The 26,100-nt window shown below is 42.5% G+C and overlaps 1 protein-coding gene across 2 annotated transcripts in view; it reads right to left on the minus strand.

Annotated features, from left to right (window-relative positions):
- The window catches only part of XDH (xanthine dehydrogenase), an 89,432-nt gene that overhangs the window by 56,213 nt on the left and 7,119 nt on the right, over positions 1–26,100 (minus strand). For both annotated transcript variants that reach the window (XM_030920445.1, XM_030920444.1), the window contains exons 2-6: positions 12,130–12,187; positions 9,288–9,384; positions 7,456–7,564; positions 4,971–5,097; positions 4,064–4,125 (exon numbers count right to left, since the gene is read on the minus strand). In XM_030920445.1, coding sequence (XP_030776305.1) covers positions 4,064–4,125; positions 4,971–5,097; positions 7,456–7,564; positions 9,288–9,384; positions 12,130–12,187 — 453 coding nt within the window. The remainder of the gene's footprint in view (positions 1–4,063; positions 4,126–4,970; positions 5,098–7,455; positions 7,565–9,287; positions 9,385–12,129; positions 12,188–26,100) is intronic.

Consider the following 26,100-nt stretch of genomic DNA (forward strand, 5'->3'; position numbering starts at 1 on the left):
ACATTAAAGGTAATCATTGATACAGTTGGATGAGTATCTACCATATTTGTTATTGTTTTCTATTTGTCGTCCTTGTTCTTTGCTTCCAGTTTTGTCTTTCACACATTTTCTGACTTTTGTGATTTTAACTGAGCATTGTAAATAATTTCATCTCCTTTCCTTTCATAAAATATCAATTATACTTCCTTTTTTCTTTTTTTTTTTTCTGGTAGTTGCCCTAGAGTTTGCAGTATACATTTTTAACTAATCCAAGTCCACTTTTAAATAACACTATGCCACTTTACAGGTAGTGATAGTATCTTATAATAACAAAGTATTTCTAATTTTTCTCTCTTGTTTGTTTTATCATTGTTGTCATTCATTTTACTTATACACAAGCACATATATATATATATATATACACACATATGCACACATAAACAAATGCATTGTTGCTATGATTATTTTGAACAAATTGCTATCTGTTAGACCAACTAAGATTAAGAAAAATAAAAATTTTTATTTTACCTTTACTTGTTCATTCTCTCATGCTCTTCCTTTATGTAGATCTGAGTTTCTGGCCTACATCATTTTTCTTCTCTTTAAAGAACTTCTTTTAATATTTCTTACAGGTCTACCGGCAACAAATTCTCTCAAGTTTTGTTTGAGAAAATATTTCTCATTTGCTTTTGAAGAATACTTTTGGAGGTTACAGAATTTTAGGTGCTTTGGTTTTTTCTTTCAACACTTCAGGTATTTTACTCCATGCTTCTTGCTTGCATGGTTTCTGGGAAAAGTCAGATATAATTTTATGTTTGCTCTTCTGTAGGTGAGGGGTGTTTTCCTCTGGCTTCTTTCAAGTCATTTTTCTTTACCTTTGGTTTTTTGGAGTTTGAATATCACATGTCTTGGTGTAGTTTTTGTTTGGTTTTGTTTTTTTTGGTGTTTATCCTGGTTTGTGTTCTCTGAATTTACTGACTCTGTGGTTTAAAGTCTGACGTTAATTTTGGGAAATTCTCAGTCATTATTGTTTCAAATATTGCTTCTTTTCCTTTCTCTTTTTCTTCTTCTTCTGATACTCTCATTACACATATGTTACACCTTTTGTAGTTATCACACAGTTCTTATTTGTTTCTGTTTTGTTTTCATTCACTCCCTTTTCTCTGTTTTTTGGTTTTGAAAGTTTGCACTGTTATATCCTCAAGATCAGAGATTCTTGTCTCAACCATGTCCAGTCTACTAATGAGCCCACTGAAGGTGGTCTTCAATTTGGTATAAGTATTTTCAATCTCTAGCATTTCTTTTCAATTTTTAGAATGTCCATTCTCTGCTTACATTATTGATCTGTTCTAGTATGCTATCTATTTTCTTCCATTAAAGCTCTTAGCATACTAGCCATAGCTTTATAAAATTCCTCTTTTGTTAATTCCAACATTCCTGCCCTATTTGACTCTGGTTCTGCTATTTGTTCAGTCTCTTCAAATTGTGTTTGCCTTTGACTATGCCTTATAATTTTTGGTTGAAAGGTGGACATGATGTACTGGCTAAAAGGATCTGATGTAAATAGGCCTTTAGTTAATTTATTGGTAAGATATGAGGGAGAAGTATTGTACAGTCATAGGATTAGGGGAGCTTGTGCCCCTCGCCTGTGAACCTCACAAGTGCTTCTCAGGGTTTTTTTTTTTCTCCGTTTAGTGGGAGAGGATGGCTGGAGGGGGCTGGGCTTGTGTATTTCCCTTCCCACGGGTGAAAGACCAGAGGCCCGGGGGTTGCATATTTCCCCTCCCCAAGGTAGGTTAGGCTCTAATATAACCTCAGAAGTTTAGGCTGTGGTAAAATAATTTCTCCTGAGGGCAGGCCTTTTTAAGAAGAACAGAATACTCTGGTATATTCCAAAATGGTTCATTTTTCCCACTCCCTACCAAAAACACAAGGAGATTTTTCTCCAGCATTTACTGTGAGGACCTGGTGGACCGCCTGGAGGTAAAACTCACAAAGATGCAGAGCACCCCCTCCATGACTACATCCCCCTGTAGTTTATATCCATGTATAAACTCCAGCAATTCATCAGTTAGTACTTACATCTTCCTATCCTGGCAAAGATTCCTGCAGAGGTTTTTGCTCCTGGGTTTCTGCTCTGATGTGCCATGTCTGCCTGTCTGTCTCTCCAATTTTTTAGACAATGAGTTGTCCTGTGACCTCATTCCTCTGATGGATCTAAAAGCAATTGTTGATTCTTCAGTTTGTTCAGCTTTTTTCTTCTTGTTTAGATGAAATAAAGACTCCTAAGCTGCTTACATGCCAGACCAGAAACTGGAAGTCTTGCTTGTACCTGTTTAATGGTTTCTCCATTTCTTTCCTTGTCGCCAGATAGGTGTGGTCACTTCTTGCTGTGAGCAGTGTGCCCACCTCTACCTGACCCTCCACACACTTTCTAGTGTGTGCTGTGGAGAGGAAAACTAGATAACCACATTTGTTAGAGCTATGTGTAAAATAAAAGTAAAAAGGCTCTGAAGAAACATCTTGGGGACCTCCGATGAGGAACGTGCATTAGCTTCTGAACACCTTTTGTGTGTCAGTCATTTTGGCTGCTCAGAGCTCTCAGTCTTGCTCTGCTCTGTGCTGTAGGTAGCTGAATTGAGGGAGGTAAGTGCTGCATGGTGAATTCAGGAGCTGAATTCAACTTCCAGGAGGGAAGACAATTGATATACTAAAAAAATCCTTCTCTTTTGAAAAATTAAGAGGACTGGTTACATTTTATCACTTTGAGCAAGTTCTAATGAAGTAAATAGAGGCAAGATGAACAATCCCTGGTTCTCAGGAAACACTGAGTAACTTGGGAAGATTATATAGCGGCTAATGGAAGAAATGTACCAGCATTATAATTTATAGTTCCCATTTATTGAATAACTGAAATGTGCCAGGCATTGTTCTAAAAGCTTTTCAAGAAGTACCTAGTTTTTATAAATACAGTAAGGTAAATATTCTAATGAAATCACCTAATAAAATCACCATTTTATTAGGTTGGTGCAAAAAAAATTACAGTTTTTTCCATACTTTTAATGGCAAAACCACAGTTACTTTTGCACCAACCTGATAGAAAGCAAGGAGACTTGCCCAAGGTCGGGCATCAATTAAGTGCATCAAATTGAACACAGGTCTGCAGAATCTGAATTTGTGCTTTTAGGCATTTTCATTTAATTCCACACTTGCTAATTCTTCATCAGCAGCAGCATTAATCAGAGTGTGGTGTTTTCAATCCTTATAAGGTCCTGTCTCCATGTCTATCCACCCCTTCTTGGATTATATGCACACAGCACTCTTTTTCATGATGTGCCAACCCTAAAGGTGAGTGGAAAGCATAGGAGTCTGTAACTCCCCTCGACCCAGGATCAAATTGAAATGAGATGGTTTGATTTGGAGTCAAGATTAACTTGGCCCAATTGAGAAGTCAGGTACAACCTGGGGGAAGATTAAGCCAAGAAAGGAGATGCCAGCTCTCTTGCCTTCCTTGCCAGATGGCAGGTGTATGTATGTGTTTATATAATCAATGCCCACACACCCAGCTGTGACTTCTCACTCAGAGTTATATGAACACTGCAGGGGTTCACAAACTGTCTGGAGATCTAATTACCAGTTTCATAAGCCCAACAGAGTGCCAGCCACAGAAAGCAGCCAGGAGAGGAAAGGAGGAGGGGTACAAGTGCTGAGCAAGGCCAGGTTGTTATTAAATGCTACATTCAGCACCTGTGCCATGGGCTGAGCCTGCCAGGCTCCAAGGGAAAGCTGCCAAACCCAAAGGCACTAGAGGAAGCTAACTCTTAGGCAGTGAGCCTCTTCCAGAAAGCCGGTCTCCAGACCATCACTGGCAGAAATTCCCATGCTATTCATAAGAACCCTTCCCTGAATAAAAATAGCAGACTCTACTCCCCATGCCAGATGTCCCCAGAGGGAAGACACACTAACTGGTCATCTTATCATCCTTGTTTGTAGACCAGAGGCCCTTGGTTTCCCTCCCAACAGTGATTTCTGAGCGTTGCTGTTTTAGGAGCAGAGACACTGATGTTCTGGGGTCCACACTTACCCTGGCGAAGGTCCGGAAGCCCTGGAGGATGGGTCTGTAGCCTGTGCAGCGGCACAGATTTCCTGTGGGCCAAGGAAAAAACTGCAATGTCAGTGTAGGTCCCTGGAATGGGTGAGGAGTTTGTGACTTTGCTTGCAGCTAAGTTGGGTGCTCTCTTTACCAGGCTGCATATTCTGTTACCTCTGTCTGGAAGGCCTCTTGGCCTTCTCCTATACTGACTTCAGAATATCTGTCATGACTTCAATAAGTCTTTCCTAGAATGGAAGCCTTCCTAGAATGCCCAGACTGAGTCAGGTGCCTCTCCTAAGTGCTCCCACAGTGAGTGGCTGATCATAGCTTCATCAGTTAGCCTATCAGACTACATTATAAAGTCTCTGCTTCAGAGTATGAACTTTTTGAGAGTAGAGGCTGTGTCTTTTATCCCTGTGGCATAGGATGTGACTCAAAATAACTGAATAGATGATGGATAGAAATGGTGAATAGATGGGGAGGCTTCTCTATTTAATTCAGAGAAACAGACACATAGGTGGTCTTTGCCCTGCAGAATTCTGTTCTGGTGAAATCTGAGAGGGAAGGAAATCATATCACTAGTCCCTGTGGAGTTTTCCTGTACCAGCCACGCACTGCCAACACCACTCCAATACTGGTGGAAGACAGACAGATACCTCAGGAAGGTGAACCCAAAGGCAGGAGACCCCAGGAAGTCTCCACACCAACCAGGAGTTCTTCCAACTAAGAGAGGGTTGGCTTTCTAGCAGATCTTAGTCACTGCATTGTGGGGGGGTGGGGGGTCTGAGCCCTTCCTCCAAAGGGTAGTCCCTCATGTTCCTTGCCCTGGCACTTGCCCTCACCTCTTCAGGGCCTCGTTTGCCATTCCACCTCCTAGGCTGTGCCTGAAGGCCCGTACCTTGGAAGGCATTCTCAATCTCTTCGATGGTGGGCTCAGGCTGATTCCGGAGCAGTGTGTACATACTCATGACGATGCCGGGGGTGCAGAACCCGCACTGGGAGCCGTGGCTTTTGGCAATTCTCTCCTAAAAGGAACAGATGACGTAGACACCTGGGATAGCAGAACCCTCCCTGGCTCCCCAAAGGACTCGACTGGAGCCAGCCCATGTTGAGAGACAGTGGGGGGTAGTAGTCACTGCACAAAGTCAAGCCCCAGTGCCACCATTTACCAACTGTGACCTTGGCCAGGTTCCAAGCCCTCTGAGTCATAGGTTCTTCATCTGTATGATGAGGACCATCCTTGTAGTTACCTCTAGAGCTGTGATGAGGATTAACTGAGATAATTCATGTAAAACCCTTAACACTGTACCTGCATATAGCGGGCAGTCAACCAATGTTAGCTATGACTAGCAAGGTCTTTTCCAAGAACAGTGACTATCATAACCAGAAGGCAGCTTCTGAATGGATTGGGTGTAGCATATGAGAGAAACAGTCAAAGGTGATGTCTAGATTTTTGTCTTAAGCAATTGGGTGGATGGCTTTGCTATTGATTTAGATGGGAGAAGACTGGGGAAGGAAACCATTAGGAGAAAAGTAGGGTTTTCTTAAGTTTGAGATTAGACATCCGTATTGAGATGTCAAGTAGGCAATGGGAAATGTAAGTCTAACTTCTGAGGAGAGGTCAAAACTGAAGTTGTAAATGTAAGTGCCGATGGCATGTGGACAACATCAAACTCATGTAGGGAGAGTGTAGGGCTGAGGAAGGGGATCAGCCTAGGTCAGGGCTCAGGGCACTGCAGCAATTAGAGACTGAGCAGAAGAGGAGCTAGCGTGGAGAGAGAAGGAAAAGGCAGAACCACAGTCACAGAAACCAAGAGAAAACAAATAAATGGACAAGAAGTGGAATCTGGCTCTGTAGCCTATATGTAACCAAAATAAGTGCATTAGGAATAAGAACCTGTACCATTGGACAGGGAGGATTTTAGGTTGATTATACAGATATGACCTGATATGGTTTGGCTGTGTCCCCACCCAAATCTCATCTTGAATTGTAGCTCCCATAATTCCCACGTGTTGTGAGAGGGACACTGTGGGAGATAACTGAATCATGGGGTGAGTCCTCCATCCTGTTCTCATGGTAGTGAATAAAATCTTGCGAGATCTGATGGGTTTCTGTTTTCACTTAGGTCTCATTTCTCTCATCTGCCACCATGTAAGATGTGCTTTTCATCTTCTGTCATGATTGTGGGGCCTCCCCAGCCACATGGAAGTGAGTCAATTAAACTTCTTTTTCTTTATAAATTACCCAGTCTTGGTATGTCTTTATCAGCAGTGTGTGAATGGACTAATACTTGACTCCTGTGTTTAAACTATTTATTCTTTCTTTCATCTATTTGTTTGAAAGAAAATAACAAGTCTTAATGAACCCTCTCACATCTCCTTCAGGTTGGACAAGTTTAGTAATTTCCCCTCTTCCTGCCTAAGAAACAAATCTACAGATGGAAAGCAATATCACCCCAACCTGTCTGACCTCACCTGACTGGCCCAAGATGCCATTCCAAGGAATAGAACCAGCCACTCTGCGGAGGCTCCTACTCCATCACCTGAATGACATGTCTCCTCAAATAATCAAGGGAGAATTAAGACCTGGGCCAAGCTCTGGTAACGTCTATTATAATCTCCCAAAGACCTCAAGTTTCGTCAAACAAAATGCTTTGGGGACAATGGCCATTCCTTCCAACAGGGCTCTACTCCCCTTTCTTTCCACTTGGCCTAAGAGCATCCTGATTGTCTCCCCAAACCCCTCTCAGATTATCACTGCCCACTCACCCCAGAAGCGTTTCGGATTTCAATGCATTTTCAGGTGGCCTGACACCATCAAGGAGAAAGCCTTGCTCAGGCACTAAATCTCTGTCATCTTATTTAGCACTTGCTAACCTCCATTCTAATGAAGGTGAAGGCCTAGCAGTTTACATTTGTACTATCTGTGGGTGGGAGGTAAGGGGTGCAGAATTACCATTGCAGAGAGTAGGTGGGCTTATAAACAGGGGGTACAGATAATCAAAATTCAAATCTGGGAAGGCTGGGAGTTTCCTAAACACACTCCAGAACAAAGTGAGGAAGGTTCCCTGCATCTCTTCCTCCAAATTCTGGTGCAGCTGGACTGGCCTAGCCACCAGATTCAGTTGACCTCTTGGGTCCCTTGAGATCATGCAATGTTATAACCAACCAGCTCACAGGAAGGAGATTCAGCCTTGGGCGTTTCTTCTTTTCACCTCATGGTACCCAGAGGAGATGGGGAGGTGGCCAGGGTGCAGTTGCCTCCTTAGATTAAGCAGTGAAACTCTGCCCAACAACCCAAAGCAAGTCTGCACCTTTTTATGAGCCTCCCTGCAGAGGAAACAGCATGATCTCAAGAGCACAGCTCCCTTTCCTCTGTTTACCTGCACAGGATGCAGCCTCGTCTTGGTGCTTCCTATTCCTTCCACAGTTGTCACTGCAACATGGTGCAAGGAGCAGATGGGGGCCAGGCAGGCATTGGCAGAAAAGTGGCTAGAACCCCAGATTAAGGTCATTCCATTTATTGTCCACTCAGGTCATCAGAATGGGCCTGACTGTGGGCTCTGGAGGACTTTGTGAGACTTTGCATTATGTCTCTCTGCTCCCATTTGTGTTCTTGTATCTTCTATCAGTGTCCTCACCTCTCCACTGAAGACTCTGGGCGAGGAACAAAGGAAGCCCTTCTTGTAGGTAAAGCTGAGCCCTTCCAGAATCCTGTGGGATCAGGCATCAGAGCATCCTCAGCCTCAGAGCAGAAGCCAGGGAGCCAGGGTCACTTTCAGTTGCCTGTTACTCAGCCTGACCCTGGAGGCTGAGTCAAGGGGAAGTTTCTCTGGCAGGCTGCAGCCTTGAAGCATGCTTCTGCCTGCAGGGCTCTTCCTTAGCCTCGGTGCCAGAACCTCCAATCACTTTGCTTCCCTGCATTTCCTCACCTCTATTGCTTTCATTCCTCTGTGGGGAAAGGGAGAGGGAACCTCCTGGCAACGTGAGACACCAAGCCCTTAGCTAGAACTTCCTTGCATTCTTCTGTTATTCATCACTCATTCACTTGCAATCAGCATCAGTTATTGAGTGCCAAACGTGTCAGGCACTCTGCTGAGGGCTGGGGAAATAAAGATGAATAAGATGAAAGCTCTGCCCTTCAACAGCCTGCAGTCTACCGGGAAAGCGGAAGCCCATGTGAAGGTGCAATTTAAATCTTGTTAAAGTAAATTTAAAAGGAGACCAGGCCTGAAGACTCAGCAGACAAAACCAGTTAAGCCTCATAAGTGACCTAAACTCTGCTTGATTTGCAGGAGAGTTTTAACTTGAGTTACTTCTTATGAATATCTTTATTTAAAAAAAAAAATCTTAAGATCAACCAATCAGAAGTAGTCAATGAACTTATAATTATAGAACTAGGGACTTTCCAATGGGATAGACCAAATAAAGCAATTGTATAATTGTAACCAGTCAAATAACTTCTTTGCTTTTTGCCTGTGTCCATCCTACAAAAACCTCCTGCTTGCATTTACCTGGTGGAGCACCTGAACTGCTTCTAATTTGGAGCTGCTTGAACTCTTGAACTGTTGTTTTCTCAAACTGTAAAAAAAATGGTATCATGCCTCAGTTTACCTTGGGTAGGCTGCGCACAGGGCACTATGGGACCAGCACAGTCAAGGGGCACCTAACCTGGTCTTGAGAGATCCAGGATGGTTTCCTGGAGGTGGTGATATTTTCGTCCAGTTCTAAAGAGCTAGTAAGAGTTAGCCAGGTAGGGAAATCGTAGGAGAACGTCCCAGCTTAAACAAAGACCAAGCAATTAGTGGGCCTGTGTCATTGATATTTCACAATTATCTCTGCTTGAATGGAGTGCTGGGCCCATGGTGAGAAAGAAAGCTGGAGAAGAAACCTGGGGCCTACTGTGCAGGGCCTTGCCCGCTAAGCAAAGAGATTTTGTCCTGGGGACAATGAAGAGTTATTGATGGGTTTTATGGAATGCGATATAAACCTGGATTTTAGAAAAGTCATTTTATCAGCAGTTCGGAGCCTGGTCAATATTATAAGCCTAGAACATACTTGCTAAGAGATCATTCTACAGTTTTCCTGTGCACAGATTCTCCTTAAAAATGGGTTCACACACGTGCACATGCACACACATACACTCATGCACTCCCTCACAAGTTGGTACTGCATCACAGCCCCTACGTGGGTGGTGCCAGCAGGCAAAGGATACACGATCTTGTTCTGCAGACGATCATACTTGGAGAGCATCACTGTGCAAGCCCCACAGCCTCCCTCTCCACAGCCGAGCTTGGTTCCACTCAGCCCCACTGGGTGGTCAAGAGTTAAGGAGAATGAACTCAGGGAGAGGAGTCTGCTGGGTTGCTAGGAAATGCATGGGCAGAGCCGTGGGCAGAGCCATTCATTCCCATATGTGCTCAGGCCCCTTAACCCAGGAGGGCAGCAGGCCCACTGGCCTCCTTATTCAGAGAGACTGCACTGCACCCCAGGGAGGCAGGGAACAGGGCCATCTCCACTGCACAGAAGAGCAAAGGCATCTGGACCCCATGGACAGCATCCAAGTAGTATCTCTTGGGACATGAGTTCTAGGAACTGGTCAGTCCTAGAGCCTTCTCTTGGGTTGAAGTCTTCTATGTGTGAGGAGGTAAATCATACACCTGAGCATACGGGGCAGTTCTCACATCACTCCCAGCTGGGCACACCATGAAACCGCTTGGGTCAGAATGAGACATTGATCTGTTCTGGGACCTCTGAGTCCTCGCTTTTCACTCTGAACTTTTGGGCTGATAAATCCCCAAGAATCAAAATTAGGGCTAGACCAGAGGCTTTTGAATATTTGGCCCACAAGATATGTGAATGGAAATTAAAATAGAGTGGTTTCTTTTTAGGTCAGGGTCCAATACTGGGCCACACTCTTATATATACTTGCAGAAAGATCATCGGCTACTTTGAGTTTTAAAAGTGCCTAACTAGTAAGCTATGCTAGAGAACAGCTATTGCGGAGGTCACTTTCCCTGAGTCACATTGCTGCTTCTCCCTCAGACCTGCAGGCCTCTAAGCCACCCACCACCTACTGAAGATGGAGGAAACTGAGGGGATTATCGCCTGGTCACTTCTCTCATTTTCAAGACAAAATTTAAAAACAATGATATAACATCTTATTTTGGAAGAGCACTTACACCTAGATACCTGTTTGACCTTCAGAATGATTTGGTTAGCAGGCAGGAAAGAAATTTCCTCACAGATTTGAAAAACAACAAACTGAGACCCAAGAGGTAACGTGGGTCACACAAGATGACACAGGAACTCATGTTGCCCTGCCGGTGTGGCCCCATCACAGCCATCTGACTCCAGACTGGGTGAGCTCCCTTCATCGCGCTCCTTCCTCCCCAGCACATCTGTGAAGGTTTGCTGTGTCCTAGTCAGGGTATACACAGCTATCAGCGGGTCATACAACTCTGGGGGCACCTGAAGATGAATAGTGGCAGTCTAAAGTCTAGCAAGGTCTTCTCCCAGCCTGGAGACCTCTCTGGAAGTTAGAGTAAAAGTCAAGGCTGGAGTTTTCTCCCCAGTCTGGAACTCCCGTAAATTGTCTCTGAGCACAGACAGCCATAAGCTGCAAGATCATCCTATTTATGTGCCAGCTTTCAATTTTGCATTTCATTTAAGATGTGACACAGCCAATTGCTGTGACAAGGAATTTCTGAGGCTTCTGGAGCTTCAAAACTACAATGGAAATGATTTAAAAACTAAAATTAGTTTTATTATTAGAAAGCTAAAATTGATCTCAATAATCTCTGAGAATGAGCTTCTCTTCCCAGACCTCCCAGGTAGATGGACTGTCAATGGAGTTCCATGCAATCACCTGATCCGATCCAGTGACACTTTCACTCCCCAACACCACCAGGTTTATCTTCTGTGAACCTCCAGATACACCCACTTAAGGTAAAAAATCCAGAACAAAGTACACCAAAGCCAACCACTGTACTGTATGATAGGAGAGGAGCAAACCAGAGTGAAATCGTGGGCTCCAGGCTCACTTCTGTGGGGGTTGAAATAATCCTTGCTGTCCCCATATATGTCATTGGAAAGATCCACTAGACACCCCACCCTGGGAGAAGGAGGGTTTTGTTGACAGAGGTCAGGATGAGCACAGTCCTGCTGACAGGCCCCCTGGAGAGTTGCCAGTGTGGGTGAGAGGTTGGGAACATAGCTCTAGGCTTTGGTGCAGTCTCCATCACTATTTCCTCAGAACACACTAGCAAAAGGCAGGTCACTTCACATATCAAGGCCTTAGTTCCTCCTCTGTGAAAAGGGAGTGTTACGCTTCCATGGGATTCCTGGGAAGATTGAGCTGAGCTGCACAAATCACTTTGAATCCTGCCTGTATATAGGAAGTGCTCATCAAATGTTAACTCTAATTATTATTCTTGTTTTAGTTCCAGGGTCTCAGAATACTTCTGATACTCAGAACTAAAGATTTAGGGGCTCTTCCAGAAGCTCCCCGACACTGAGTGAGGAGCAGCACCCCAGTCTATCTAAAGAGTCTCCCCGCCCTCCAGGGCTCCCTGTTTGCTGTTTCTACAATGAATGCTACCTGTATAGGATTCCTACCTCAAGCATCCTTTTCCCAATAGACACAACTTCCCTTGCTTCCCTCCACCTAGGCAGAGCTGGAAACATTCCCCAGGAACTGCATTTATGTATTAAGCAAATGTCACCTAAGGAAGGCCCCCTCTTTCCACAGAGGAATGACCATGAAGCTCACCAAGGCTAATGAGGGCCTTTCTACAGGCCCTGGATTAAACCTTGGCATTACTAGAGTCTTAGCTGGGAAACACCTCAAAGATCACCAGAAACAATCCTCTCATTCAGTAGCTGAGAATCTCAGATTACAGGGGCAACTAAAATGCAGGTGTCCCAAGTCCTAATCCAGCGCTCTTTCCTCCACACCTCATGGCCACCCCACCAGTCACTAGGAAACAATGTAAGGCCCAGAGAATCAGTCACCATTGCCCCCCTTCTCCATCACTCCCACTCCAAAGTCAGGATACACCTTCTTCTCAGGTAGGCCAAAAGGGTTGTCTCTGGATCTGCATTTTTCTCCACCACCTATTAAAAGAAATGAAAGAAAAATATATCATAGGTATACTTAGTCATCCTTCTGCAATTAATTTCTTCCTTCAGTGTCTCACTCAAGAATTTGTAGAGTTAGTGGGAAGTGTGATATAGTTTGGACGTTGCCCCTCTAAAGCTCATGTTTAATTGTAATCCCCAGTGTTGAAGGGGGGCCTAGTGGGAAGCAATATGATCATGGGGGCAGATTTCTCATGAATGGCTTAGTGCTACCCCCTTAGTCGTGAATTAGTTCTCATGAGATATTTAAAAGCGCGTGGCATCGCCTTCTTCTCTCTCTCTCTTGCTCTTACTCTGGCCATGTGATATGCCTGCTCCCGCTTTGCCTTCTGCCATAAGTAAAAACTCCCTGAGGACTCCCCAGAAGCCGAGCACAAGCCGGTGTCATGCTTATACAGCCTGCAGAACTGTGAGCCAATTAAATCTCTTTTCTTATAAATGACCCAGCCTCGGGTATTTCTTTATAGCAAAGCATGAAAGGCCTAATACACTGTGCTAAATATATCGTAAAAACCTAGGTATTTTTATTGACAATTCCTTAAGAATGAACCTATAAACTACAGCCAGGCTATGTATATGCTCAAATCCTTAAATTCTATAATTGTACCTCAGTGCTCACCTTGGGACCCACAACAGAACATGCAGGCATTGCACCTTCCACATTGGTTCGACCAAGGCAAAGTCCACTTCAAATCAAACCTGTCATCTCATTTCAACGGCTAGATCACACCTGTGAATTCCAGGGGCCTCTGAGAGCATGGCATGCAGACCTTGGACTTTGCAGCTTTGAGTATACACTCTCAGACCCTGCGTGTGACTGTGGAAAGCCAGTCTGTTGGCCTGTGCTCAGAGCAGAGCATTGAATGTGATGGGTATTAGTCAACACTAACACATGTCAGAAATGGAAGAGAAATCTCAAACTAAAGATCCCTCACTAGGTTCAATAAGGTGGAAAAAGTGGTCTAGAAAGTGCCATGTCAGTTTCCACTGTGAATTGTCAAAGGAAATCTACGAAAACCCGTTTCAGTACTTCTCACACATTACCAAAGCTTAAAAGGATGTGGATTATTGAAATAATAAAGAGAAAGAATTCATGATGAGGTTTTTGTTAGCAGGAACTATACTGCCCACACCTTCCTAAAGGAGAAGGGGAGGAGTATTTGCCTCCCACCTCAAACTTAGTGAGGGGGCTTGCTTCGTGCTACAAAGAAATCTAACATGCTACCTTTGCAGCATAGGGGAAGAGATAGGCTTAACAAGAAATTAGTACTGACAATGACAAGTTTAAACTCCTCTTTAAACTTAAGTTGGAGATGTGGCTGTACTGGGGTTGGTACATACTCCCAGAGCTTGGCAGAGCAAAGGATGCAGAAGTGTTGGCTATGGATGTAGTGCAAGCCATTCATGAGATAAAAAGAGTTGGCTTGGAGGTCTTTAAATCATTTCCCAAAATACAGGATAGAGCCTTCAATAAAGAGAGACTGTGTGGAGTGGACTTCCCCAAACTGGAGGCTGATGGAGAACAGCAGCCTGAGAAAAGTGTGTCACTTGTGTCATGACACATGCATGCAAATATTTCCTGTGGTGGCCCTTGAAGATCCTTGAAAGCCATCACAAGAAGAATGAAAGAGTCAGCTCCAAACACCTAAAAGGCTCAGAAAGCCGGAAGCCATCTTACAACAGTACCAATTAAAGGAGAGCTTTCTTGCTATCCTCACCACACCGTCCTGAATTGAGACTGGCAACTTAAAAATAACCATAGGATTCTTTGTTGACTAAGAGTAATAAAAAGTTCATGAAACTTCCAGAATTTGTCCTTTGAATGAAGTTTAAAGGAAAGTAGATGAAATTAACATGAGTCCAGCTTACTCAATATCCTAGTTACAAATCATAGAAGAAATCATAAATGCCCAAAATAGCAATCTTTATCACCTTTCTTGTAGACGACAGTAAGAGCCTCTTAGCTTAGTACCACATTGTTCGTTTCTCCTGTACTGCAGTTCTGCTTTTATCACATCACATCAGTTCCCTGCTCAATGCCTTTCATGACCACCCACATATTCAAGGTAACATCCAAGTTCCTTAGGTTGTCTTTCAAGGCCCTTTTCAATATATTCCCAATCTTCATTTTCAGCCTTTCTCTCTTCTACTTCCCTGCCAAGCTGGTCATCTTACTGCACTAAAAATACATTTTATATCTTCTAACTCCTGTGCCTTTGACTATGCTGTTCTTCTTCCACCTGCATTTTGCCTTATCAGAAGACTTCAAACAATTTCTTCATAAAGGCTTTCCATACCACTCCAGCCACAAGTGGATTGCTATAGAGAATGGCTGTGCCACTCTCAAGGTGTGGCAGCAGGATTACCACGGTACACTCCATTGAACACTCTCAACAGGATACCATTGGGTATCCCCAAGGAAAAACATTTTGTAGGGAAGTGAGTTAAGGAAATGTTGGGTTAAGCAGATTGCTCTGGTAAAACTCGAGCATCAAAAGAAATAACAGCCATAATGGGCTATAACACATTAAATACCATTAAAATCTATGAGTCCAAATTGATAGTCAACAAACAAACAAATGGAAAATATGGAAAAGCGCTTCCTGACAGCAGAATTCCATCTAATAAATATGATTGGCCATCTTGTAATCAGCACAATAACTGATCCATTTAAGAATCATCAGTGGAAATTAGTACAACCACTACAGTTATACAGAACAGTTTGAAGGTTCCCCAAAAAATTAAGAATAGAGCTACCATATGATCCAGCAATCCCACTGCTGGTATATACACAAAAGAAAGGAAGTCAGCATATAAAACAGATATCTGCACACCTATGTTTTTTGCAGCATTATTCACAACAACCAACATTTGGAAGCAACCTAAGTGTTCATGAACAGATGAATGGAAAAAAAATGTGGTGCATATACACACTGGAGTGCTATTTAGCCATAAAAAAGAATGAGATCCTGTCATTTGCAACAACATGGAGGGATGGAGCCGGAGGTCATTATGTTAAGTGAAATAAGTCAGGCACAGAAAGACAAACTTCACATATTCTCACTTATTTGTGGGAGCTAAAAATCAAAACAATTGAACTCATGGAGATAGAGTAGAAGGATGGTATCAGAGTCTGGGAAGGGTAGTAGGGAGTAGGAGGAAAGTAGGGATAGCTAATAGGTACAAAAATTAGAAAGAATGAATAAGATACAGCGTTGGATAACACAACAGAGTAACTACAATCAATAATAATTTAATTGTGTATTTAAAAATAGCAAAAAAGTACAATTGGGTCATTTGTAACACGAAGGATAAATGCTTGAGGAGCTGAATGCCACATTTTCTATCATGTAATTATTACACATTGCATGCCTACATCAAAGAATCTCACGTACCCCATAAATATGTAGATCTACTATGTACCCCCCAAAATTAAAAATTAAAAGGCTTTCCATCTCCCCTTCTTTCTCTTTCCTTCTGGTTTTTATGTAAATGTTGCAATGAGCCATCAGTGACTATTAGATGAAGTGTAATACAGAACTCCTAAAACTCAACGACTATAAAACCCAATTCAGAAATGGGCAAAGGACTTGAATAGACATTCCTCCAAAGAAGATCTACAAATGGCCAACAAGTAAATGAAAAGATGCTGAACATCACTAATCAGAACTATAATGAGATTTCACCTCATACCCATTAGAATGGCTACGATCAACAAACAAACAAACAGAAAATAAGTGTTGGTAAGGATGTGGAGAAACTGGAACACCTGTCCACAGTTGGTGGGAATACAAAATGACACAGTCACTGTGGAAAAATAGTAGAACGGTTCCACAAAGAAGTAAAAATAGAACTAGCATATGATCCAGCAATTCCACTTCTGGATTTATACACAAAGTAATTGAAATCAGGGTCTCAGATATTCGTACACCTGAGTTCATGGCAACGTTATTCACAGTAGCCAAAATGTGAAAGCAACCAAAGTGTCCATCAATAGATGAACAGATAAGCAAAATGTGGTACATCCATACAATGGAATATTATTCAGCTTTAGAAAGGAAGGAAGTTTTGATATATGCTACAACATAGATGAACATTATGCTAAATGAAATAAGCCAGTCACAAAAAGACATACTGTATGATTCCCCTTAAGTGAAATACTTTAGTCAAATTCATAGAGACAGAAAAAATGATGGTTTCCAGGGACTGGGGGAAAGGTAGAATATGGAGTTATTGTTTAGTAAATTTATAGAGTTTGTCTTAAAAAATGAAAGAAGTTATGGAGGTGGAAGGTGATGATGGTTGCCCAATATTATAAATGTATGTAATACCACTGAACTGTACACATAAAAATGATTAAGATGGTAAATTTTATGTATTTTACTACAATAAAAATTATTTTAAAAAAGACGATCAATGGATACTCAAACTAGTGGGTGAAAATTTGATGAACAAGAATTTGTATATTCCAAAGTATCTTCTCACATAGCCTCTATTAATTATAAAGGTAAAGCAAAGTTATCTGACAGTGAAGAAACTTGGTGGATAACACCTTAGCCAAGTCATCAAAGTTCGCATCACAAAGAAGACCCAAAAACTGACGTCAAAAAAATAAACCTGGCCGGGCGCTGTGGCTCAAGCCAGCACTTTGGGAGGCCGAGACGGGTGGATCACGAGGTCAGGAGATGGAGACCATCCTGGTTAACGCTGTGAAACCCCGTCTCTACTAAAAAAATACAAAAAACTAGCCAGACAAGGTGGTGGGCGCCTGTAGTCCCAGCTACTCGGGAGGCTGAGGCAGGAGAATGGCGTGAGCCCGGGAGGCGGAGCTTGCAGTGAGCCGAGATCCCGCCACTGCACTCCAGCCTGGGTGGCAGAGCGAGACTCCGTCTCAAAATAAAACAAAACAAAAAAAACCCTAATAACCTAATGATAGAATGCAGTGAGAAAAACACATTACTTCTGTGGTATTCCTGCCTCCCAAATGCAGACTCTGAATCTAATTATAAGAAAGCATAATACAATTCACTATGAGGAACATTCTAAAAAATAACTGGCCTGTTCTTTTCAGAAACACCAATGTCATGAAAGACAAAGGAAAGCTGAGGAGCTGTTCTAGATTAGAGAAGACTAAAGACATGGCAACCAGCTGCAAGGCATAATCCTGGATTCCGAGCTGGGGCTGGAGAGTTATATATGCCAGTTTTGGGAAAATCGGAATACATTTGCATAAAGTTTATAGTATCACACCAAAGCTAAGGTTCCTGATTTCTATAAATGGACTATAGTTTTGTAAGAATATATTTATTCTGGCTGGGTGCAGTGGCTCGCGCCTGTAATCCCAGCACTTTGGGTGGCCGAGGTGGGTGGATCACGAGGTCAGGAGTTCAAGATCAGCCTGGCCAAGATGGTGAAACTCTGTCTCTACTAAAAATGCAAAAAATTAGCTGGGTGTGGTGGTGGTTGCCTATAATCCCAGCTACTCTGTAGGCTGAGGCAGTGAATCGCTTGAACCCGGGAGGCAGAGGTTGCAGTGAGCCGAGATCATGCCACTGCACTCCAGCCTGGTGACAGAGCGAAACTCCGTCACAAAAAAAAAAAGAAGAAAAGAATATATTTATTCATAGGATAAGAGGTAAAGGAACATGATGTCTGAAACTTACTGTCAAATGGTTCAGAAATCTATCTTGTACTATATATTCATTTATATTAATTATGTACATTTATATATAATTATTTATGTACTTATAATATATACTTGTGTATCTGTGTGTGTGTCCTGAGCAAGAAAGAGAGAATGATGAAGCAAATGTGGCAAAACATTAACAGTTGGTAAAGTATATAAAGGGTATTTAATACTTCCTTGTGTTCTTCTTGCAATTTTTCTTTAAACATAAAATAATTGTAAAATACAAAGTTAGAGAAGTAATTTATTTAGTACAGGATTTCTCAAAATTTTAAAAATTCATCCACTTATTCCATCCACACTAGTTGGACACCTAGTATATACCATACACTGTGATAAGTGGTTTAAGAATATCCAAGGAGAGCATCTCATGCTGCTAGTTTTCTGTGAAATACATTTCAGAATGTATTACTTTGTCTAATTATAATCCATCTCTCCAACTAATCTATAGGCTCCAAAATGGCAAATGCCTGATCTTAGAGATCTTATTCCTCCAGTGCATATCCCACTGTCTGAGGCCTCAGAAGGAGCTTGATAAAGGTTGACTATATGGGGTGTGAGCAAGTGAATGATGAGTGAGTGAGTGAGTGAAAGTTACCGTGAGGATCTCTGCAGCCAACACTCACTTGTTGTAGGGATCACTTGTAGACACCTTTGGCTGCACCCTACCTGCCAAATCTTCCCATATTGGGGACCGTGCCGGGGGTGGTGGAGAATGAACAGACACAAGAGACAAAGACAAACAGAGAACATGGCGGCCACGCCTAGAGCCTCCGCCTCACTTTATTTATACTCCATAAATCCCACGTCAGCAAAAATAACACAATGCAAAACAAACTTTCTGCACCCAGATATAACCTTCTGCTTAGTTCCTTGTCTCTAAGTTCTTTCTTATTTTGTCTGCCTCTTGGCGCCTACTAGAGTTCATTAAAAGTTCAACTAGAGATACTGTCCTTGACTACTGGAGTTCATTGAAAGTGCAACTAGCTAGAGATATTGTCCTTGAGCCTTATCTATTCTTAGCATATTATTTTCAATGGCCCCTGCATTTCCCCCTTTTTGTTTTGCCTCAATCCTAGAAAGGTAGCCCATACTTGTTCCTGTGTTTTCCTTTGTTTTTGGATGCGACGGAGGGAGCATCGGATTACCATGAGAAGTAAACCCAATCCGAGCGCCCAAAGCAAGATACTTCCAGAGATGGTAGAAATCCATGTTTTCGTCTGGGTCCATGGGTCAAGGGCAGCAAAACTTTGACCCAGCTCCTGCAAGATAGCGGCCCCGGACAATACATGGAATTGTTGTCGAAATGCTTCGGAAATGTTTTGAGTGAGTTCTTGAGTGTCCAAACTAATATTTTTATGGCCTATTAATAATCTTCGGATTTCAGTCCAATTCTGAGAAACATTAAAAGGCACAGGTGTTACGCAAAATTGAGTGGAGTTCCAATCACATTGCAATGTTATTCGAGTACTGAGGACAGTGAGCTGATCTCTAAGCCACGTTAAGGCTTGCTCCACGTTGTTCAATCTTTCAGCGAGTTGAGAGTCAATGTTCTGTTGTTGAAGCCACAACTGATGAGATTGCTCATGCCATTGCTGCACAAATTCAGCATTTTGTATACTTTGATGTAGAGCGAGTCCTGCCATGGCTGCAGTGGAGGCGATGGGGACAAGGCCCATTACTGAGGCAACTATAAGTCCAAGGGCACGACGGGTCCACTGGAGGGAAGTCCAAATATAAGTTTCAAGAGGTGATGCCCCCCCACGGTTGCATAAGGTTGACAGGTAGCCAAATTTCCTTACGAGCCCTGAGGATATAAATATCCCCACTAAAGTTGTGCCACCAGGAATGATTGAGGCAAGACAAAAATGTACATGTATCTGTACAATTAACAATTCCCGTATCATTATCCCATGTTAAATTCCCCGCTAACAATAGGTAAGGCTTTCGGACACAAGCAATAATATATCGGGAGATATTCCGATGTAATTGAATATGAAAGAGATTATTCGGGTTAGAAAGATTAAGGGACATATTCCCCACAAAAGTACTAATGGCATCACCTGCAGCTAATAACTTCCAAAGATGACTTTGTACTTGTAAAGAGTATCTAAGATGAGGCATAGGTGGCGACAAGCCTCCTTCATGCCATACCAAAGTTTCATTACCGTCAGCAGCAATACTTTTATTTACCCGGTGCCATTTCAAAGGTATGTGACTAAATTTTGTTTGAAAATCACCGTGCACACTCCAATCAATTACTTGCAGCCCATTATATTCTAATAAAATCCAGGGCTTAGTTCCCCGACAATGTTGCCACTCCAATACCTCAATATTAGGGGAAACCTCTGGAATAGGACAAAAAGGTAAGGAACTAGGAATAGTCTCATTAATATATACAGTATGATTATAATGAAAACTTCTAGTTACAATAATAACAGTATTGGCAGCCACATGGCTATGATTATAGCGAACAGCCCAAGCTTCATGCGATTTCTGGAGACAATGAGGACTATTTCCCATGCAAATCGGAAGTCCTTCCACTCCAAATTGGTATGTGCTGTTTATTATTCCTGTTTCCCGTTCTATGTTGTCCTTGTCCATATAGGGGGATGGCATCCAAGTAGTGTCATTGGTGAAAACCTTAACTTCTGCCTCCCCCCAGGTGACTCGCTGATACAAGGGTGGAAAGGGAATGTAAGTCCAATATTCATACAAAGCCTCACTAAGGGAAATAAGTCCCCCGCTGAGGCACATCCAACAAAGGAAGAGATGCATGCTGAGTCCAGTTTTCTTTTCAACAGGGTTTCAATCGCCTTGTAGGAAACCACTCAGGTCCACTCCCTGTAAGGACAAGAGCATAGCCCCGTCCCTGTTTTAGAACTTGCCCCTGAGCATACTTACCTTCTTCATTAGGATACCAAAGCTTTAAATTGTCGGCGGGGACTATCGCCGAGGGAGGTGAGGAAAGATGAGTTACGGCAGTGGAGTCCTGCAATTGTCTCCATTGATTCAAAAAATTTAAGGTAAACAAAACCTTTAAAATCTGATTTCTGAGGGACTCATTTCCCCCTTTTTGTTTTAGCAGTTGAGTTTTTAAGGTTAAATTTGTGCGTTCAATGATGGCTTGACCTTGACTGTTGCCCGGGATACCAGTGAGATGTTGAATATTGTATTGCTGTAAGAAAACTTGTAACTTACAAGAAACATAGGCAGGCGCATTATCAGTTTTAAGTATTAGAGGAATGCCCATGATGGCGAAACAAGCTAAGAGATGAGTAATAACAGAATCAGCTTTTTCAGATGGCAAAGGAGTTGCCCATTGAAAATGAGAGAAAGTATCAATGGTATGATGAACATACTTTAATCGTCCAAAAGAAGGGACGTGTGTGACGTCCATTTGCCAAATCTGATTAACTTGAGTACCTCACGGATTAACCCCAGGATGGAAAGATGGAACGCTCAAAAGGAGCACAAGAAGGACAAGCTCGAGTAAGAGAATGAGCTTGTTTACGAGTTAAATGAAATCGTCGTTGAAGGCCAGAACTATTAGTGTGATGTAGAGCATGTTCTTGTTCTGCAGCCTGTAGGTGGCCAATTAAAAGCGAATCAATCTGAGCATTACCATGAACTAACGGTCCAAGAAGTTGAGAATGAGAACGAAGATGAGTGATGAATAAAGGGGCTCGACGTTGGCTCAAAGTAGAGGACAACAAAGAAAAGAGTTTTTGAAGAGAAGAAGTAGCACAAAGAGGTAGAGTGGCTTGAGAAATATAAGAAGTAACATACACGGCGTATTGAGAATCACTAACAATGTTACAACTGGTGGAAGGGAAATCAAGTAAGACCATGAGAATAGCAAACAGTTCTCCCTGTTGCACCAAGGGATAAGGATAAACTGTAACTCGAGATTGATGAACACTCCAATATCCAGCTTTACCATTGCTACTAGCATCAGTAAAAAAGGTAGGGCCTTGAACAGGAAATAAAGATATTGGTGAGAAAGGCAACACAGAATGCTGTCTAAAAAATGAAAAGATCGGAGACTTAGGATATTGGGTAGAAAATTGTCGGACAAATGAGGCACAAGCAACTTGCCAAGAATCAGAAGTGGCAAGAAGATAAGTAATCTGACTATGAGTGAATTGAGAGATAATGAAGGAAGGATCTCCTCCCCAGAGTTGTCGACAGCGATGCTGTCCTTTGATGATCAATTCAGCTAAACGATCGATATAAGTAGTCAAGCGTTTAGATGTTTTGTTGGATAAAAAAATCCATTCTAATGGCCGATTTGTTTGATGAATCATACCTGTAGGAGAGTGTAAAGTATGAAATAAACAAAAGGAAAGGAGAACGTCGGGAAGGATATAATGTAGATGGGCCTTTTGAAGTTGTTCTTCTACAAGCTGGAGTTCCTGTAAAGCCAAAGGAGTTAAATGACGTGAGCTGTCCAAGTGACTGTCTCCTTCTAGAATAGAAAAAAATGTTGTAACTGATATGTTGGTATTCCTAAAACAGGACGCATCCAATTAATATCTCCAAAAAGCTTTTGAAAGTCATTTAATGTTTTTAAATGATCGCGTCAAATTTGAATCTTTTGGGGTCGAATATTTCACGCTCCCAAGGTATAACCTAAATATTGAATAGGAAAATCTATTTGAATTTTTTCTGGGGCAATATTAAGTGAGTATAAAGAGAGCTGTGTTTGTAAGGATGCAAAAGCATCTTGCTGCTCTTTTTTGGTGGGTGCAGCAAGAAGAATGTCATCCATATAATGATATAAAAGAACAGAAGGGGGGCGGAGCAAGATGGCCAAATAGGAACAGCTTCAGTCTCCAACTCCCAGCGCGAGCGACACAGAAGACCGGTGATTTCTGCATTTTCAACTGAGGTACTGGGGTCATCTCACTAGGGAGTGCCAGACAATTGGTGCTGGTCAGCTGCTGCAGCCTGACCAGCGAGAGCTGAAGTAGGGTGAGGCATCGCCTCACCTGGGAAGTGCAAGGGGGAAGGGAGTCCCTTTTCCTAGCCAGGGAAACTGAGACACACAACACCTGGAAAATCTGGTAACTCCCACCCCAATACTGCACTTTAAGCAAACGGGCACACCAGGAGAATATATCCCACACCTGGCCGGGAGGGTCCCACGCCCATGGAGCCTCCCTTATTGCTAACACAGCAGTCTGCGATCTAACTGCAAGGCAGCAGCAAGGCTGGGGGAGGGGCGCCCACCATTGCTGAGGCTTAAGTAGGTAAACAAAGCCTCTGGGAAGCTCGAACTGGGTGGAGCTCACAGCAGCTCAAGGAAACCTGCCTGTCTCTGTAGACTCCACCTCTGGGGACAGGGCACAGCTAAAAAACAACAAAAAAGCAGCAGAACCTCTGCAGACGCAAACGACTCTGTCTGACAGCTTTGAAGAGAGCAGTGGATCTCCCAATACGGAGGTTGAGATCTGAGAACGGACAGACTGCCTGCTCAAGTGGGTCCCTGACCCCTGAGTAGCCTAACTGGGAGACATCCCCCACTAGGGGCAGTCTGACACCCCACACCTCACAGGGTGGAGTACACCCCTGAGAGGAAGCTTCCAAAGTAAGAATCAGACAGATACACTCGCTGTTCAGCAATATTCTATCTTCTGCAACCTCTGCTGCTGATACCCAGGCAAACAGGGTCTGGAGTGGACCTCAAGCAATCTCCAACAGACCTACAGCTGAGGGTCCTAACTGTCAGAAGGAAAACTATCAAACCAGAAGGACACCTATACCAAAACCCCATCAGTACGTCACCATCATCAAAGACCAGAGACAGATAAAACCACAAAGATGGGGAAAAAGCAGGGCAGAAAAGCTGGAAATTCAAAAAATAAGAGTGCATCTCACCCTGCAAAGGAGCGCAGCCCATCACCAGCAACGGATCAAAGCTGGTCAGAGAACGACTTTGACAAGATGAGAGAAGAAGGCTTCAGTCCATCAAACTTCTCAGAGCTAAAGGAGGAATTACGTACCCAGCGCAAAGAAACTAAAAATCTTGAAAAAAGAGTGGAAGAATTGACAGCTAGACTAATTAATGCAGAGAAGGTCATAAACGAAATGACAGAGATAAAAACCATGACACGAGAAATACGTGACAAATGCACAAGCTTCAGTAACCGACTCGATCAACTGGAAGAAAGAGTATCAGCGATTGAGGATCAAATGAATGAAATGAAGCGCGAAGAGAAACCAAAAGAAAAAAGAAGAAAAAGAAATGAACAAAGCCTGCAAGAAGTATGGGATTATGTAAAAAGACCAAATCTACGTCTGATTGGGGTGCCTGAAAGTGAGGGGGAAAATGGAACCAAGTTGGAAAACACTCTTCAGGATATCATCCAGGAGAACTTCCCCAACCTAGTAGGGCAGGCCAACATTCAAATTCAGGAAATACAGAGAACGCCACAAAGATACTCCTCCAGAAGAGCAACTCCAAGACACATAATTGCCAGATTCACCAAAGTTGAAATGAAGGAAAAAATCTTAAGGGCAGCCAGAGAGAAAGGTCGGGTTACCCACAAAGGGAAGCCCATCAGACTAACAGCAGATCTCTCGGCAGAAACTCTACAAGCCAGAAGAGAGTGGGGGCCAATATTCAACGTTCTTACAGAAAAGAATTTTAAACCTAGAATTTCATATCCAGCCAAACTAAGTTTCATAAGTGAAGGAGAAATAAAATCCTTTACAGATAAGCAAATGCTTAGAGATTTTGTCACCACCAGGCCTGCCATACAAAGACCCTGAAGGAAGCCCTAAACATGGAAAGGAACAACCGGTACCAGCCATTGCAAAACATGCCAAAATGTAAAGACCATCGAGGCTAGGAAGAAACTGCATCAACTAACGTGCAAAATAACCAGTTAATATCATAATGGCAAGATCAAGTTCACACATAACAATATTAATCTTAAATGTAAATGGACTAAATGCTCCAATTAAAAGACACAGACTGGCAAACTGGATAAAGAGTCAAGACCCATCAGTCTGCTGTATTCAGGAGACCCATCTCACATGCAGAGACATACATAGGCTCAAAATAAAGGGATGCAGGAAGATCTACCAAGCAAATGGAGAACAAAAAAAAGCAGGGGTTGCAATCCTAGTCTCTGATAAAACAGACTTTAAACCATCAAAGATCAAAAGAGACAAAGAAGGCCATTACATAATGGTAAAGGGATCAATTCAACAGGAAGAGCTAACTATCCTAAATATATATGCACCCAATTCAGGAGCACCCAGATTCATAAAGCAAGTGCTTAGAGACTTACAAAGAGACTTAGACTCCCATACAATAATAATGGGAGACTTCAACACTCCACTGTCAACATTAGACAGATCAACGAGACAGAAAGTTCACAAGGATATCCAGGAATTGAACTCATCTCTGCACCAAGCGGACCTAATAGACATCTATAGAACTCTCCACCCCAAATCAACAGAATATACATTCTTCTCAGCACCACATCGCACTTATTCCAAAATTGACCACATAATTGGAAGTAAAGCACTCCTCAGCAAATGTAAAAGAACAGAAATTATAACAAACTCTCTCTCAGACCACAGTGCAATCAAACTAGAACTCAGAACTAAGAAACTCAACCAAAACCGCTCAACTACATGGAAACTGAACAACCTGCTCGTGAATGACTACTGGGTACATAACGAAATGAAAGCAGAAATAAAGACGTTCTTTGAAACCAATGAGAACAAAGATACAACATACCAGAATCTCTGGGACACATTTAAAGCAGTGTGTAGAGGGAAATTTATAGCACTAAATGCCCACAAGAGAAAGCAGGAAAGATCTAAAATTGACACTCTAACATCACAATTAAAAGAACTAGAGAGGCAAGAGCAAACACATTCAAAAGCTAGCAGAAGGCAAGAAATAACTAAGATCAGAGCCGAACTGAAGGAGATAGAGACACAAAAAACCCTCCAAAAAATCAATGAATCCAGGAGTTGGTTTTTTGAAAAGATCAACAAAATTGACAGACCACTAGCAAGACTAATAAAGAAGAAAAGAGAGAGGAATCAAATAGACGCAATAAAAAATGATAAAGGGGATATCACCACTGATCCCACAGAAATACAAACTACCATCAGAGAATACTATAAACACCTCTACGCAAATCAACTAGAAAATCTAGAAGAAATGGATAATTTCCTGGAC

Source organism: Rhinopithecus roxellana, chromosome 17 (genome assembly GCF_007565055.1).
Source record: "Rhinopithecus roxellana isolate Shanxi Qingling chromosome 17, ASM756505v1, whole genome shotgun sequence".
Classification (NCBI taxonomy): domain Eukaryota; kingdom Metazoa; phylum Chordata; class Mammalia; order Primates; family Cercopithecidae; genus Rhinopithecus; species Rhinopithecus roxellana.